The sequence below is a fragment of the Poecilia reticulata genome, chromosome 15 (genome assembly GCF_904066995.2).
Source record: "Poecilia reticulata chromosome 15, P_reticulata-male-v2, whole genome shotgun sequence".
In the NCBI taxonomy this organism is placed as follows: domain Eukaryota; kingdom Metazoa; phylum Chordata; class Actinopteri; order Cyprinodontiformes; family Poeciliidae; genus Poecilia; species Poecilia reticulata.
The window spans coordinates 24,062,316-24,080,036 of NC_088844.1; the positions used below are offsets into that span (position 1 = coordinate 24,062,316).

Sequence of the window (17,721 nt, forward strand, 5' to 3'; positions counted from 1 at the left end):
GATTATGCTACATTTTTAATGCTAATCTTGGGTAACTCCTCATAACACAGTCTCTAGCCAAAACAATAACAGCTCAAAATTTGAGTTCATAAAATCAAGATCGAGTTATTAATCCAGTGAGTTTGAGCAACAGAACAGTCGCTATAAGATCTACCAAACTGATCTGCAAATCCAAGTGAGGGATTTAAAAGGGATTGCTCTACATCATGTTCTCTTATGTAAGGGAATTTTATTAGCATTAGTGCAAGGCGATTCTTCCTTTGGTGAGTTCATCCATTAGATTACTCCAATGATACAGTTTGCTCAACATCTTAGACACCAGCAGGGACCATATATTCTGCAATATTATGTGAGCTGGCAGGCTGTTGAAAACCCAGAGAAGATAACGCTGCAGCTCGCAGACGACCTATTGCAACTCCAGACGGAAGTAAAGCTCCCAGAGCAGCTTGACGGTTTCCCAAATCCTAAACCAAATGAGGATTTGTTTTCACTCAACTTTTGCTCCTTTTAGAAACTCTACTCTTAATGTTCAGTCCTGGTTTTTGTGTTTATATCTGGCTTATTCATATGTTGGTGAATATATACTATATTATAGTGTAATTCCAGTTATATTAAGGGAATTGTAATATTCCAGTAGCATAATTCCACCATGATAAATTGAGAAATTCATTCATTTCTCATTTGTTCAGTGAGGGGAAAAAAAAAATCTCATGGCATCATGGATTCTTTGAGATGCCTCAATAAATAATTAGTATAAGTATAACGCACAATTATGCAACCAGGTCATTACATTCATCTTTACTTTTTACATGTTTTTTTATTCTTATAACAAATTTTATTCTCTGCTAGTTTAAAGTTGCAAAATAAATGTCACATTATATGCTTAAAATGATTCATCACAGCCTCATTTTGATTAAAACCCCAGCATTTTGAAGAGATTATGCACACATTATAAACCTCTGGAAAGCATCATCCTTGCTTGGTCGGCTGAGCTAACAAAGGAATTTTGTTTGCGATTTGCAGGGATAAAGCAGTCTCTTTCACACACACTCAACCTTTTTATTATGCGGGAAGTTTAGATCATACACAGCCTAAGTAAAGGTTGATATCTCTTGTTTTGCAATCTGAAGTTAAGTTTGTATTGTTCCGACGACGGTGGGTGTGTTTTTGTGCTTGTGCTCGCGTGTCTCCGACATTAAAACAGAGTGCAGACACATGGAGGCTCACTTGTTCAGTTTGAGCCATGATTTAAAATCTGGTGACACTGTTGAAGCAACTAAAGGCCTGTTAAATTCTTCAAAACCAGGATTACTGATATCCCTGTCAGACAAAAGGGAGCTGCGATGATGTCACAAAACGAGTTCTGTTTAGTCCGCCTGTCAATGGTGATTACATTGACTCATGAGTCATATTTTAATGTCTGTCTCTGCTTTTACTTGTCAACCTGTCCTAACCTCAGTTTGAAGCACTTGTAATGTGGGAGGGACATCGTTTCACATCGTTTAGGGTCCTCTCCTGTGTGGCTCACGGAGGGACATCGTTTCACATCGTTTAGGGTCCTCTCCTGTGTGGCTCACTGAGGGACATCGTTTCACATCGTTTAGGGTCCTCTCCTGTGTGGCTCACTGAGGGACATCGTTTCACATCGTTTAGGGTCCTCTCCTGTGTGGCTCACTGCAACTTGACTGGTCTGACTACTTTCTACAGTTTGTACTTTATGTTGAAAAATATGAACTTCCTCCTCTATTTGACATCATCCTAGCAAAGAACTGAAAACAGATCTGGGCTTCAATGGGATCTTTTCACTGGGAACTAGGCGTTATATTCTGGCCTTCCTATTGCAAATGTTGATTCACGTCAATCCCTGTAAGAGCTGTGTGAGGAGTCGTTTCCTAAACTATGGCTTATATCTTCTCCTTTTTGTGCACCCCTTTTTCTCCTTCCCCAACTTCAAACTTCCTCTTCTCTTTCCCCATTTGCTCCACAGATCCATCAAACAAATGCCAAATTTCTAAGCCCTTGGAGTCCCCAGTGCACCCAGGCGAGGTGCTGAAAGTCAGGTGTCCACTGCCGGTGACGGGAACCATCACTTGGACCAAAGATGGCGACTCTCTGGGCACCAACAACCGCACGCTGGTAGAACAGGAGGTGCTGCAGATCCGTGATGTCAAGCCCAAGGACTCGGGCTTGTACGCCTGCACCAGCGAGGGCAAAGAAACCGTCTGCTTCATAGTCAACATCACAGGTGAGTCAGAGGGACTTGACAGGTCAGAGCAGAGCAGGAGTGACGGTTTGGAGGTGGATGGGTGGATAGTAGGAGGTTAAGCTCATAAAATGGCCATAGAACTGTTTTTTTTCCTCTTTGGGTGAGAAGGCTGACGTTTTTTGGCTCTGACAGAATCTGCTGAGGGTGTTTGTTGTTCTTATTAAACATACTAACTCTATAAGCCTCTGAATGTTTGGTCTCGGGCGTGTTTACGTTAAGTCAAAGCAGAATGGTAACTATGGTAAGTCATGCCTCATTACAGAGTGATTGGAGGACACAGGGTGGATAGCCTGCAGTTAAATTAGTAAGTGATAAATGAATGTGAGTTTGAATGAGTCTCATCTCTTACCTGCAGATTACAATCCTAGACAGACGATGCAGCCCTAAATAAATTAATTTTTATTTTTGCTGTATTATAATGTCTTACTTTACCTCTATCTGAGTGGGGATGATAATAAAATTATTCATACCTCTGCAAAAAAAAAATCTGACTGGAAGCAATATTACTTTTTCACAGTCCCCCAGCCAGTTTCCTGACTAAAATAGTAAGAGGTATGAATAATTTATATTTTATCTGTATTCCTCAGACATACGATGTCATGGATTTCTAGTATAGTGTACTGATATTTCTGTTATTCTAATGAGCTAAGGATGCCACGCAATCTAACAATTTGCCAGTTTAGAAAAGATACAGGCCCACAGAATGACAGACCCTCCACCATGCTTACCAACGGGCATTTCTGGTACTTTCACATACTCCCAACGACCCTGCTGACTTTGCATAGCAGGAAAATAATCTTCAATCATCACAGGCAAGTAATAATCCTGGTTAATCCAGTTTCATGTAGATCAACACTCATCTGCCTCTGTTGAAAGGTATGCTCTCTTGTCTTTCCCATTTTGACAAGAAATATTATCCTATGCTTCACTTTGTATTTATTCTCCAAAGACTCTTTCATCATGGATTACTTATAAACAAATCAGCCAAACTCAGAAAAGCACATTATTTATCAAAGTTTGCTGCGTTTTTCTTTTACAACAGACCAGGCTGTCAAAAATGTCACTAAGAAACAGCAGAAAGAAAAAAAAAAAAGTTTTGTCTTTGGGGTTTGGGTGGAGGCAGCTGTTAGCAACAACAAAAGCCGGCTTTACCCATTTCTCTGCATGTTCCTGTCTGGACTTATACAGTTAGATCGTGGGGAGTGCATGTGTGTGTGTGTCTTCCAGGCTAGATGCTCGAGGGAATACAGGAATTCCTGAGATTCCTTCAGCTAGTGTCTCCCAGGTAGTGAGGCCTCAAGGAGCCAACCAGCAAGCCAGCCAAATCAGTCAGCTGTGCTCATCCATTATGAAAGCTGGCCATCTGGACCCAGTTACCCACCTGGACCCAATGTGTGCTGGTGTGTGTGTGAGAAAGAGAAAGTTTTACCCACGTTTGTATAGCAGCAGCTTACACACGTCTGCTTTTGCTTACACACTCACAAAGAGAGGCTGAAGTAACGATGAGGGCTTCCACATCTTGTTAAAATTCTCCACACGCATCGCGTCTCGCCATGAGTTCTCCTCCTCCACTTTTGGGCTGACTGTAATTGCCTGAAATGCATTAAATAAGGAGGGAAAGACAGGAAAAAATGGAGGGAGAGGGAAAAGTTCCACCACTATGGTCATAGTAAGCTGTCTGGAAACAAAGAACAAGCTGTTCTGGCAGTACAGTTGCAATTTCTCGCCGTGTGTGTTTCAGAAAATTCAAAACCGAGAATATTATTAAAAGAGTGCGGGAAGGAGAGGAAGAAGGGGGTGAGAGAGCGGTGTTGGATCAGCACCAACAATTCTGTGAGCACGGCGTTGAGACTTGGCCGAACAGCCAGGACTGTAGCAAGGAGGAGCGTGGAAGTAAGGGGGGAGTGAGAGTTAAAGAAGTAGGGGGTAGCTTTATATCCATGACTTTACTTGTGGAACTCTCATATTGAGCTGAAAAAGCATCGCAAACACCTTGGAGTTGCTTAAAAATAGGTGAAACACAGTACCAGAGTGTCTATGACGAGCAATGGAGGAGAGGTGGAAGCGTGTCCAGAGTGCTGGGAGAGGGAAGGGAATGTGGAGGCTCTGCTTTCTGTTTTCTCTTCCACATTGTTCCAATTTCATTTTATCCTTTTTTCTCTTTAGTTTTTGGTGTAAATGTGTCTTGCAAAAGTATTTACACTAATACATTTTTTCCACATTTCACCACTTTACAACCACAAACATCAATGTGTTTTATTGGAACTTTCCGTAATAAATAAAGACAAAGCAGCACCTCATTGTGAGGTGGAAAAAAATATTTAGTAAAACAAATGTTTTTGTTTGTATTTTAAAATATATTATACAAGTTTTACAAAGCACATTTATGTTTGCAGTTGTAAAGTGGGAATGGGGTATCTGCTCGGATACCTCTAAATAAATAGGGAAGGCATGACAGTTTTGCCCGTTCTTCTTTGCGGAATGGCTCAAGCTCAGTCAGATCGAAACTATTTCATCTTTGTCTTGCTGACTTGCGCTGTCAGTGCAAGTGGAGCTTGTATCTATGTTATAGGAAGAGCAAGTGAACGGTAATACGTCTGTAGGAACTTTGAGGAAAAAAAAAATCTTGACTCAGCGCCGGAGTTAGATAACCTCAGCTTACCCGAGGCCAGCTGAGGACAAACAGCCGTGCGTGAGCAGGAGTCCGGATGCACACAGCTTAGGGGCCGATGAGGGGCCACAGCAGTCGGCTCAGCAAGGCAGTTTGGCTTCATCTATATAGAGGCCTGGAGGTCCTGCCCCTTTGGACAGAGAGCATGGGAAGCGGCAGCCTTCACCTAGTCGAGACCTGATGTACCGTCTGGGGCATCAGTTGTAGGTCAAAGGTTGCTTTGTGGAGAGAAAGCAACCTTCAGTCCTCCAAATCTATCTCTCTGTTTGTGGATGGAGTTAGCATATTAAGGTGAAGGAACTCAGAGACAAAGATTTAGCAGGATGGGCAAAAAGTAGTTTAATCCATTGAGGAAGGGAATGCAGTTCTGACACAGCTGTCCAACTATGCTGGACATGTCCGGTTGATCTGTACACAGATTGGACATCCAGGAGTAAATCTTGGAGCAAATATTCTCCTGGGGCATTGCTGCTTTGATGAGTCATGGTGTAATCTGTGGGTATTCCGTCTGTCGCTTGGACTCCGGCCAGAAGAAGAGGAAGTGGTGGTGTGGAGGACCGTTTGGGGTTGTTGTTTGTTTGAGTGTCTCTTTCCAGCCTTTAGTCCCATCTGCTTAGACAATCACAGTCCCAGGTGCAGAGGGAAAGAGGGAAAGCAAATCCAGCTGACTAAGAGACAGACGTTGGGAGTAAATGAGCACAAAACACAAGAAAGACAGTAGATATCGATATGTGCAATGGTGGGGCTGCATTTCATTATTAAAAAGCTTTAGAAACCTTCCCTTGTGACTGGACATAATGATTTTTCAGGCGTGATAAGTTTCTCCAGCTATTTCGTCCGTATATAGCCGAGTGATTTACAGGGTAGCTATGGTAATTGGAGGAAGTAGGAGGAGGAAAAAAACTGTTAAGTGGAGTGAGATAAAAATTGAATGTGATGGTCCGATTACCCTTCTAGCAACGCCCAGCCCCTCAGAGCTGATCTTTTTTTGGTTTCTGTTGCTCCCTGCAGAGCCCACAGGAAAAGTGTGTTTTTGTTTAGTCGTGGAAGTTCAGAGCTTCAGGTCATTTTGTGCAGACGGCAGTTTGGATAGTGTTGCCAAGAAAAAAAAAAGGGGGGCCTCTTTAAGAATGGTTCAGGTTGGATTCTTCTGCAGACACGCTCCTTCATGCCTCTGGACTAAGCCAGCCCATTTTCCTCTGAAGTCAAGCTGTTGATACAGTCGACGCTGTCAGGAAATGACTGAATGTGGCCTTGTTATCTGGTTGCAGGCGCGCCATACTGGACTTCATCAGCGAAGATGGAGAAGAAGTTGCATGCAGTGCCAGCTGCCAACACAGTGAAGTTCCGCTGTGCTGCAGGAGGAGACCCCCAGCCAATGCTGCGTTGGCTGAAAAACGGCAGGCCTTTCCGCCAAGAGGACCGCATGGGAGGATATAAAGTAGGGGAAACACTAATCCACCAAACTGCTAATACTAATATAATCTCAGCTTCCCTTTTCCCCCTTTTTGCCTTCCATTCTGTAATACTTTTGAAGGAGTAATTAATTATTTGAAATGCGAATTCCTAATAGCTTTAATGAATTTAACCCTCAGATTAACTGTATTTATATAAAAGTAAAAAAAAAAAACTTGCTTTTCTGACATAACAACACTGACACAGCAGGGTCTCAAAGAAAGAACAAAATCAACAGAATAAATCTGTATGCATGCACAACCAGACATTGCAGTTCATCATTACTGCAATGTTAGCGCTAATACTAAAGACTGCTAATTGTAATCCCATTACCAGTGACAACAATTAGCATTATTGTTCTCATCAGAGACTTAAAGAATTCAATTATAAGCTTCGCATAACATCAACAATCTATTTAAATACTCATAAGTGTACAATCCCAGTGCTTTATAGGAAAAATAAAAGTTGCTTTACATTTTATCCGCTGGTTGTAACTCTGTACTGTAGCTGAGATTTTATGGCAACACTGTTGGGTCAGAGCTATTTCACAGCAACCAGTTTTACATGAACTTGCACAAATCTAAGTTGCTAACTGAATTAGTGATAGCTGGTGGAATGCACATGGTTGGATGGCATGAGATTAGAAAATGAGCGATGGCACTGATATTGGTAAATTTTGCTAAGACAATATCTGTTTCAATATATGGCCATTTTCTGTTTTCCTTTTTATCTGTGTTTCCGTCACTCTCTTACTTTTAGCAGTTTGTGTAAGTGCGTTGTGTGAGGATCTGCTGCTGAGATTCTGTCCAACAGGCTAAATGTTACATTGACATGTAAACTATTTTGCACTCAAGACATTTGCGATATTGATATTGGTGCAGCCCTTGTACATGATGTATTTGATTACATTAAGCTAAAATGTACAGACTTTGCACATTTCACATCCACATGATGGGGAGTGATTTACCAGAGATAATAAAGTGTCCGTTTACTGAATGAATACGTGTTTGAAATATAAAAAAGTGGTCAAGTTTGCTTTACTTTTAAAGTTTCTTTTGACTTTTTTCCAATCTAACATATGAGCTTTTACTACAAGAGTGAAGATTTTTATCAAGCTGAACATCTTTCTTATGTTTCTGATGGCAATAAAGGTTATCCTATATAACTCTTGGTTCTTCTGGTTAACAACTTAAGTCAAAGAGAGTAACTTATTCAAACTACTTCCTACATGTGATTTAATCAATATGAAACATAGCTGTGGTCACATCTATTTTAAAGAATTAGGATTATGCCCTCGAATGAATGCAAAAAACAAATTTCCATTATGGTTTTTGCAATAGAATATGAATTTAGATGAAGATGTTTTATACATATTTTCTGGTGGTGATTATATATGTGGCTGTTATTTTGTGCAGATTACTTCCCCTGGGTTGAGCAAAATGACCAGTGATGCTGAACGGGTCTTCCTGCCAGGAAAAGTTAGACCCAGATAATGTTTGGGTTGCTCCTGAAGTCTCTTCCCCTTCGACTTTCAGTCCCTCGTTACAACTAAGACAAAAATCAGCACCAGAAATGATTCAGGCCTGCTGTCAGTTACACCGCGGGCATTTCATTCCTCTCTTTTTGTCAATAAATGTTTGACAAAAGCTGCACCTGAGCCCAGCCCCGTGGCCTTACCTCGCCATTGTGTGAAATGTAGGCCTGTACACGCAATAGCTACAGTGTCTCTCTTTAGTGTATGGATGGAAACCTCATTGTTTGCTTACACCTGTGGTTTCCATGCACACTAGAAACTACATTTGCAAATAATTTTGATCAACTGCATGCTTGAAACAGCTCAGACGATGAAGATGGTTCCACATACAATAAAAGACATTTCTCAAACATTTTTAAACAAATACCATCTTAGTTTATACTCAGGTGTACAACCTGCAAAATGACTTATGCTAGTTCAGCTAGCAGACAGCAACATCTCTTTTTTCTTGTTCTTTTCTTTCACTGCTAGTTCCTTCATGTCTGCTAATCTCACATCAATGATTCTGTATCTTGGCGACAGGTGCGCCTCCAGCACTGGACCCTGATCATGGAGAGCGTGGTTCCATCGGACAAGGGAAACTACACCTGCTTGGTGGAGAACCGATTTGGATCCATCAACCACACCTACACTCTGGATGTAGTGGGTCAGTAGTCCTGTTGAGGTTAGAGAAGTAGAGAACAGGTAGGGAAAAACTTCCCACAGTAAGTGAGGGTAATGTGTGTGAGCATGCTGTTTAATTGGACAGGTGTGCGGTGGATACACAGCACACCTGTGCTTTCTGCTGCCAAGAGTGCAGAGAGCAAAGATGAATATGTCATCAGGTTTAGTGCAGCTTTCATTATTTTATATTGGAATATATTTTTTAAACCAGGGATGTCAAAGGGTTGCTTGAAATCCTTTGATTGCTTTATTGTGGCCCCCAACTGCCAGGAAAAGCGACTGATACAAATAGACACCAAAATTTTTTTAAAGCCAGATTCTCAGATGAATGAGTATTTACTTACATTGGAAAATGTCACACTTGTCCTTTATTTTATTTTTTTCATAATATTTAGGATCACAAAAATCCAGCAAATTAATTAAAAACAAGAAATATTACATTTTTGAGTATGAGTATGTTCAACTTGACAGTCATAAGTACTGACAACATGTTTTTCTTTCATTTTGATTTCGTATTATTTTCACTTTAAAATTATTGTGGCCCATGGTTATTTTTAACCTGACAAAAATGTTAGACAAATGTTCTAAAGAAATTAGTTTTAAATGACCTCTGACATATAGTTTGGATATTTTGACATGAAGTTTTGTGAAAATATTTCCCTTTATTTCTTCTCTTGTGGCAGACAAATTTCATATCAATGGAAGTTTGGGGAATAAAACCTCAAGTATTAAATCTCTCCGCCTCTGAAAGGAGCTGTTGTTAGGTGTGATGCTGTTTTCTCAGTGGAACGGTGTTGCTGCATTTATTCAGCCGGAAGTGGATGAACTGAAATGAACTGACTCTTTAAAGCAGACTCAGGTGACATGATGAGCTCAGCCTCATCTCTGTCCAACCCCTCTTTGCTGACCTTTGGCATGCAAGAAGAAGTGTTTTTTACTCCATTTGCAGAATCAATAAATGGCAGGAACAACAGGGGGAGTGGGATAACAGTAGTAGATACGTTTTCCGACACCAACATTGCTTGCTTAATTCGACATGAACCTCATCTATTTTGGGCCTGCCACTCACCCCTTTGTGAGCCATCAGTACTTGTTAAAATTTATATGATGCAGTTATTTTTTAAAGCCTGGTCAGTGAACCACAGATTACCAGAACAGAGTGGAGCAGTCCAAGCAACTGCAGTCTGTTTAAATATGTGAAGTTATTTCTGATGTTTTTTCATACTACCATTAGTTATTACCGTTCCATAGATTGTAATTAGCAGCATTATTTTCACCACGTTAGGCTGGAATTGAATACCGGAGGGTGTTTGCACAATGTGAATGTATAGGCACATCACGGAAACAGGTTACAGCCAACGCATGTTCACACATGCTCCCCAACTGAGGCCCCATACTCTTCCTCTCTCTGGAGCTGGATGAAGCTCTCCTTCTAACTGCATATTGTTTTTTGTTTGGTTTTACTGCAGAACAGTAAACTTCTTCCATGCCTGTAACCTCTGGCTTCATTTCTCACCATTAGACTGGTGGGGGCGGGGGGGAACGAGGCAAAATGGAGACAAATAAAGCCTTTTTTTTAATCAGAGTTTTTGTAGCTCAAATGAGCTGTAGGATCAGCTTTTAGAAACAAAAACACCCAGACTTTACCGGTTTGGACTAAGGGTTGCAGTCGGGCAGCTACAAGCTGACGCACATGGCATATCGCAGCTATTCATCACTGTGGGGGCAGCCACATGCCATCCTGTGCCACACTGAGATTTTCCTGGGTCTCTGTCCTCCCCGGACCCTTTTGAGCCGAGCTGCCAGGTTACTCAGAGTTCAGAGTCCTTCACTGGTCAGCAGGGAATGCTGCCAGGCTACTCCACAAAACACAAGATTAGTTTTAGGAACTAGTTATTGGTCAGGATATATTTATATTTACTGTAAATAAATTCAGAATCATTTATCTTTCTGCCGCTTTGCAACAGAAAGATTGTTTTTTTGTGATTGTTGATCATATGAAATCACAAAGAACATCAAGAGAAAATCTGAAAAAGAAAAATCAGTCAAAATGTGGAAAATGTTTAATGTTGCGGACGCCTAAAACAGGCGTTTACTGTTTTACTTATAGCACTTCAGAATCTAATTCATTTTGTTGTTAGATTTTACAGAGAGCCCTTGATGTCTCCACTCTCTGGAAGCGTGAAAGGTTGGAGTGTGTAAAGAGGGCCAGAAAATCAGGGCAAAGAAAGATAGACAATAAACAAGGCAAACCCTGAGAATTCACAGAAAGAAGGAGATTTGGTTTAGGAGAGAGGAAGAAGGGGAGGTAGTCATCAGATCTGACAGATTTCAGAAAAGTCAGCAAAAGAACTGACTTTTGAAGTCTTTACATCCTGGAATTTAGATGGTAGTTTGTGACAGTTTTCTTCTTTGCATTAAACGTAGAATCTCCACCCCTGACATTGGTTGATGTCTAACTCCAAAACTCATAAGCATACACGTACAAATAAATCCACTGCACCTACCTTAAGGTTTTGTTTCGGAAAGGCTCTGCTGGGCTTGTGAGTCATGTCACAGTATGGGAGCTGTGGAGACTCTTCAGGGTAGCTGTAAAAGCTGGATGGTGTTTGAAAGGGGGTATTGTTCACCAGGTCTCCCTCTGTTGGGGTTCACAAGCTAAATATTAGTTTATAGAAGAATGCAGATGGTGCTAAACTCTCCAAAACATGCATGTAGACCATTTATTGACCATAAAACGTCATGATTCTCAAGTATCACTCAAGCTCAGTGAAAGAACAATCATTTTTAATTCAAAAATACTTTATTCCAAACAAAAATTAAATGTTGTCATAACTCATATAATCCAAGTATCTTTAAAGAGTCTTTCTGAATGGCGATACTGTGGGAAAGACTGTAATGAAATGCTGACAGCTCAAATTCTGGGCAGCAGAGACGATGTTTCTCACCAAGATGTACTGCATGACATAACCAGTTGTTAGGAAGCACTGCTAATCCATCTCATTTGATTTTGCAATGCTAAATAGCAGCTTCTACTGCTAAAAACAATACCTTGCTGACACGGTTACGCATCATAATAGCTGTCTGAGCCTACGAGAACAAATCAGAACCGACGTAACAGAGCAACTCCAGGAGAAGCATTATTCTACTGCCTTCTTGTTGTCTGGTGAATGAGCGTAGAAAAGTTACGTTGTTTATCTTCTTCAACAGAACGGTCACCACACAGGCCTATCCTCCAGGCTGGACAGCCTGCCAACACCACGGTACACGTCGGCGAGGACGCCCAATTCCAGTGTAAGGTCTACAGCGACGCCCAGCCTCACATCCAGTGGCTGAAACACGTCAGCGTAAACGGCAGTCGGTACAGGCCTGACGGAAACCCCTACGTCAAAGTGCTAAAGGTAGATCCTTTTGTACCCATTTTTATATCATAACCACACTTTTGTCCCCCCTCTTGCTTTGTAATGTACAGTATTTTACAAGAAGTCAAATAAGAAACTCATTACATCCCTCCCCCTAACTTTATGTACACTTTTGCCTTTTAAGTTTAAATAATTGTTTTCTTTGTGACATTTTTCCTTTAAATGTGGTCTGCCTTTCGCTGTGATGTTTGCGAGGAACATCGCATCCATAAAACTTTGAGAAAATATATTCTTTGTTTGTCAAGACTAAATCACAATTATTTTTTAATTTATTCCAACTTAATGGGTCATTTTTGTAGTTCCTGGCTGGATTTTGGAGACGATTCCCGCAGGTCTGTGTGTAGCAGCTGCAGTGGTGATGTTGTCATGTGCCTGATTTTTTTTCTGCTCATTTTGTTTGATGGCTTGCAGCGCTCAGGCATTAACAGCACAGACATGGAGTCTCTCATCCTCATCAATGTCACAGAGGAAGATGCTGGGGAATATATCTGTAAAGTCTCCAATTATATAGGGGAAGTCACCCAGTCGTGCTGGCTGACTGTCATTCCAGGTAACCCTCCACCCCCACCCAAGACCACCTCAACTCCCCTCTACCGGTGTGGGTTTCCCTGCTGTTCTGTGGTGGTGCTGTTGATGGTCTCAAGGACGTTCCCTCTCCCAAATGTTACCCCCTTTTCCTTCAGCTGCCACCGACTTTTGGATTGGTGTCGCCATGGAAGCACTGTTCTGACCAGAATAACCAGATGTTGATCTCTTTTTTTTTTGTAACTCACCTCACAGCTTTTCACCAGAAAGCGTATGGTGTCACAGTGCTCTCCATGATCTCTGTGTTTATGCATGCGTGTGGGTTTTAGCAGGTTCTGTGGGTGATGGGTACCTTTTGGGTTTGTTTCAGGTGTGTTTGTTTTGTTTTCACGTGTTTTGGTGGGATACTGGGATCTATCTTCTACCTGTCAGTTCTACACAGGATCTTAACGGTGGACACTATCCGGTTCTTCTAACTTCTTTCTTGGTGTTGTGGGTCTCATATTTTTTTTTTCTCTTCTCTGTTTCTGTTGTTTCTCTATTTCCTCTTCCTCCTCTTCTCTTCCCCCAGACCGCAGGTGTTAACACCACAGATAAGGAGATAGAGGTTCTCTACTTGCCAAATGTAACTTTTGAAGATGCTGGGGAGTATACATGCTTGGCGGGTAATTCAATTGGGATCTCCTATCAAACTGCTACTTTGACGGTGCTTCCAGGTATATACATTCACTTGCTTTTGTCCCTTGGTTGTTTTTTCCGTTTTGAAGGGCACATATCATCAGTTTTATTTTAAAACATTTTCAGTTGTGTTCAGGCTTAACGCTCATGATGCTGATATTAATTTAAGATGTTAAATGTCTGTAAAAAAAAAATAAAAATAACACAAGGCACCAGCAAATGTAGCTAAAAGTTGTGAGAGAGTAAAAAAAGTTACTTTTAGGACGCTGAACTCAGACATCAATTTCTACAGTTAAGCCCAAATTAATCACACCACATTTTTTAAGGTTTCTTCTGGCTGGATGTAATATTAATGTTTTGGAGTCCTGACTTGAATCAAACCTCAAGTTGTCAAATCTCAAAACAACAACTAATAAGGGCTTCTCTGAAATGTTTTTCCATTAATTATTTAGAAGGACATTAATAATTTTCTACATGCATTTTTTATAAAAAAGAAAAAACACATAAATTATGTTATTTCTGGATTCATTCTCTGTTTTGATGCATTTTGGGATGTGTCTGTCTCTAACATAATTTTTAATCTAAATCTACCCGGGCTATCAATAATGTTGTTATTAAAAGCAACTCAATATCCATCAAAGACAAGTAGTGACGGACAGCTTCAGCTGGATTTGAAGCAAAGTAAAGATTTACAGTACAGTTTATTTAGTGGAGGAATGTTTTCTAAAGGGAGAACCTTTGAGACCTATTGAATCAGCACCATACAGAAAGTTTTAAAAGCACCTTGTGATCCCGGTCAGTGGGGAATGACTTGAACTTTAAACAAAAAAAAAAAATGACAGCACTGAGATTATGCCTTATCTAGGCTCCAGTTCTGACCAGCATCGTAAATCTACTCTGCAATTCTTCACATCAACACACCACATTCGCTTGCTTTATTCACAAGTCATGCAGAGATTTTGTTAATAATTGGCCCTTTTTTTTTTTACCGCTGAGACTTTTAGCCGATTTAGCTGTCAAATCATCATTGTTACTCTACGGTATCAAACTGTTACCCGTCATAAGTAGTTTCTCCTATTTTTTGGCTCTAAAACGTGACCCAAAGCTAATAATATGCTACATATGTGATGGATGAAAATGAAGTTAGAATACTAATATACAATGAAATGTCTGCTGCAGCCAAATGCTTTCTCCTTCATTTGGCTCAGACCTAAAAAAAAAAAAAAACAGCTGCAGCTGAAACTAATTATTGCTAATTGCTCCAGACTATCATTTGGAAAGAGTGCTTATGCATTTTTTATAAGATCTGTGTAACATCAACAGACATTTTACACTTTGAATGGACACAAAAGAACATTTTATTACTGGTTTTTGTCATAAAAAATGTTGATATGTGCACTTTAAGTCACTTTCAATTGCTGTCGTGCAAGGCTAATCCTCTCCTTGGTCTCTTCCTTTGATCAGTTCAATACATAAGTGGGGAGCATATAATTTATGATATTTTGTGGGTTAGCAAGCTGTTGAAAACCCAGATGAGATAATAGTGTAGTTTGAAGAAGACTTATTGTAACTCCAAAACAAACTAGAGCTCCCATAGCAACTTAAGTGTCGCAATTCCAAAGGAGATGAGGATTTGTCTTCTCGCTCCTGTTAGTCCTTTTAGAAACCCAGTCACTACTTCTCGTTGGTTCTGATTCTGCATGCTAATACAGACTGTACACATCTTTCTTGATATCTTTAAATTGTGCATTATTCCTTTTTCTCTGGCTCTGATACTTGACGTTTCTTGAAACAATGGTGGAAAGGTAAAGCTCAACGCTCATTTCATGTTGGCTTGACTTTCTCGATTATCAGAGCCAAACCTCTCTGCTTCGACACAGTGGATGACTCGTGTGTGATTAATTGCCAACATATTGCACCTATTTTTGTTTGATGTTGTTAAGAGCATCTTATTTTACCTACTCTTTATAATGGAAACATATAGAAACAATGTTATTCAAGCAATGAAAATGGCTTTGAAAATTGTTTTGGCACATTCTGCAGGTTTGGTATTTAATAACTTAAGCCTCTTTATGCAACATTTGAATTACATTAATAGATGTAAATAAGCATGCCAATTAATTTTTTTTAAATACAAAAATAAACATTTTGTTACGTGAAATGCAATGACGCAGCATTCCTTAGTAAATTGTAGATGCATCTGCAGCTAAAAAAAATACTTCTTACAGTGTACAGGACTAATCTGCTGATATTATTTGGATTCTCTGATTAATATTAGAACAGCAAAAGATGCTTAATAGGAGATTTTCCTACACAGAATATACACTGGATGAAGCTGTAACTATGACACTTTACAAATTCTGGGTAGAATACATTACATTATTTCTTAATTGCAAAATGTGTATTGAGCCTGTATACTTAATCAAATAAATCGCTTCAGCCGTAATATCTATGTATTACCTATTAATAATCACTGCCATTGATGTAGTTTAAGAAGAAAAAAGTTTTCTCGTACACCACCTTCAGCTCTACTTGGCTTGTGGCCTGTTTGGTTGCTGCGTTGCAAAGGAATCTTGTTTGTGGTCTGCAGGGATGAAACGGTCTCTTTTACACACGCTCGGCCCTTTTACTAAACAGGAAGTTCGGGTCATACAAGCCACAATAGAAGTGAAGCACGTATTGTTCAGACGACTGCGGGTGTGTTTTTGTGCTTGCGCTCGCGTGTCTCAAAGATTGACGCAGAGTGCAGGCACACGCTGGCCCACTCGTTCAGTCTGAGTCATGATTTCAAATCTGGTGTCACTGTCAAAGCCACCGAAGGCCTGCGAGACCCCACAAAAGCTAATAACCGTTGGCCGAAAGGGGAGTTGTGATGGTGCTACAAAGCGATTTGTTTAGTCGCCCGTCGATGGTGATTACATTTACTCATGAGTCATCTTCGTAGTGTCTGTGTCTGTGTCCGTGTTTACCTCCGTGTCTGGAAAACGCCTGCTCTAACCTCTGCCTGACCGTTGCTCCTTCATCTTTCTCAGCCCCAGAGAAATCTCCAGGACCCATCACCTCGTACTACTTGGAGATCGGAATATATTGCGCAGGCATGTTCCTCATTGCCTGCATGGTGGGCATTGTGGTGGTTTGCCGCATGAGGAACACAGCAAAGAAGCCTGACTTTGGCAGCCCACCGGCGGTCCACAAGCTGACCAAACAGATCCCTCTGCGCCGCCAGGTAACAGAAAGTAGATAAAGAGTTCTAAAGGCATCTAACACGTCTAGAGGAGCCAACACACAAAACTGACATTTGGCAAGGAAACACAGCTAATTATTTCATGGATGGCTTTGGGAATATACTTAACCTGAATTACTATTATTTTTGACCAAATGCATCTTTTTAGAATCAACAAATACAAAAAGTTTGCATTGATGATAACTCAACTGACTGCACAGGTGCATCTTAATAAATTCGAACATCTTGATAAAGTTAAAGTTTTGTACTTCATACATTCATTACACACAGTTTTTTTCTATTAATATAGGTTATTTTTGTCTTTCAGCTGATGTAAACCTAACATATAATATATTTCATTAAATCAATAAAATTGTTTTGTAGAAAATGTGCATGTTTTGGCAATAATTGAGATTGGGCACATGCAGCTTAAGATCATTTTTACTTAGTTACTTACTTATTTATTAGTTTATCCGTTATCATTTTTTATTTTAGCTCATTGAAGTCTCGAGATGTAGGCCTAATTATTAATAAAATGTGTTATTACTATTAATATTAAATAAACTGTGCTTTATCAGAAAGAGGAAGATCAGAGACAGTAATAAAAGTAATTAATGTCTAAAAAAATTAAAGACCCCCAGCCATTCTAGACATGTTGTGCAAAACATGTCTACATTTCTGTAAATATAGATTAAATGCATTTTATTAATTGATAGAAAAAAGATTAAAATATATCATTGTATAATATATTTTAATCCATAAGATTAACTTGTTGGATTGAATGATTGAAATAAGATAGCTTTTCAATGATCTCGTAATTTATTGAGATGTACTTGGATGACATATTGTGGAGATATTTCAAGGGATCCACACCTAGATTCATTCAGAGGGCATGCATTTCTGTTCAAGTCAACACAGCTGCAGAAAACTGCAGCCAGACGTTTTTCCTTCCAAGTGTGGAACTTTCTTTAACCTCAAGGGAAACCAAAAGGTTCAGAGAGTGTTGGATTACTTTCTGTGGAGGAGACTGATTCCAGAGTCAAGGTAAGGTTAGGGTGCAGAGGGCGTCGCTTAAAGCCCCAGGCTCACCAGCAATTAACACAAATTCATCAAGAATTACTGTAGCTGCTCACCTCTTTAACACAGATGAAATCGAATCTCTGCCTTGGAGAAACTTCACGACTAGTAAACATTCACTGTGAGACGCAGGCGTGATTGAATATTTAACAGGTTGTGCGGTGTAATTCATGCCTCAGGTTTCCAACTCCTCTAGTGATGCTTTGG

At 40.1% G+C, this 17,721-nt stretch overlaps 1 protein-coding gene across 6 annotated transcripts in view; it reads left to right on the forward strand.

Annotated features, from left to right (window-relative positions):
- The window catches only part of fgfr2 (fibroblast growth factor receptor 2), a 54,963-nt gene that overhangs the window by 21,289 nt on the left and 15,953 nt on the right, over window positions 1-17,721 (forward strand). For 3 of the 6 annotated variants that reach the window (XM_081615976.1, XM_081615980.1, XM_081615981.1), the window contains 6 exons: window positions 1,988-2,245; window positions 6,209-6,378; window positions 8,449-8,572; window positions 11,800-11,990; window positions 13,108-13,252; window positions 16,247-16,446. In XM_081615976.1, the coding sequence (XP_081472102.1) occupies window positions 1,988-2,245; window positions 6,209-6,378; window positions 8,449-8,572; window positions 11,800-11,990; window positions 13,108-13,252; window positions 16,247-16,446 (1,088 nt within the window). Of the gene's footprint in view, window positions 1-1,987; window positions 2,246-6,208; window positions 6,379-8,448; window positions 8,573-11,799; window positions 11,991-12,422; window positions 12,562-13,107; window positions 13,253-16,246; window positions 16,447-17,721 lie in introns of all 6 variants that reach the window. The other 3 variants (XM_081615978.1, XM_081615979.1, XM_081615977.1) reach the window with 3 other exon arrangements.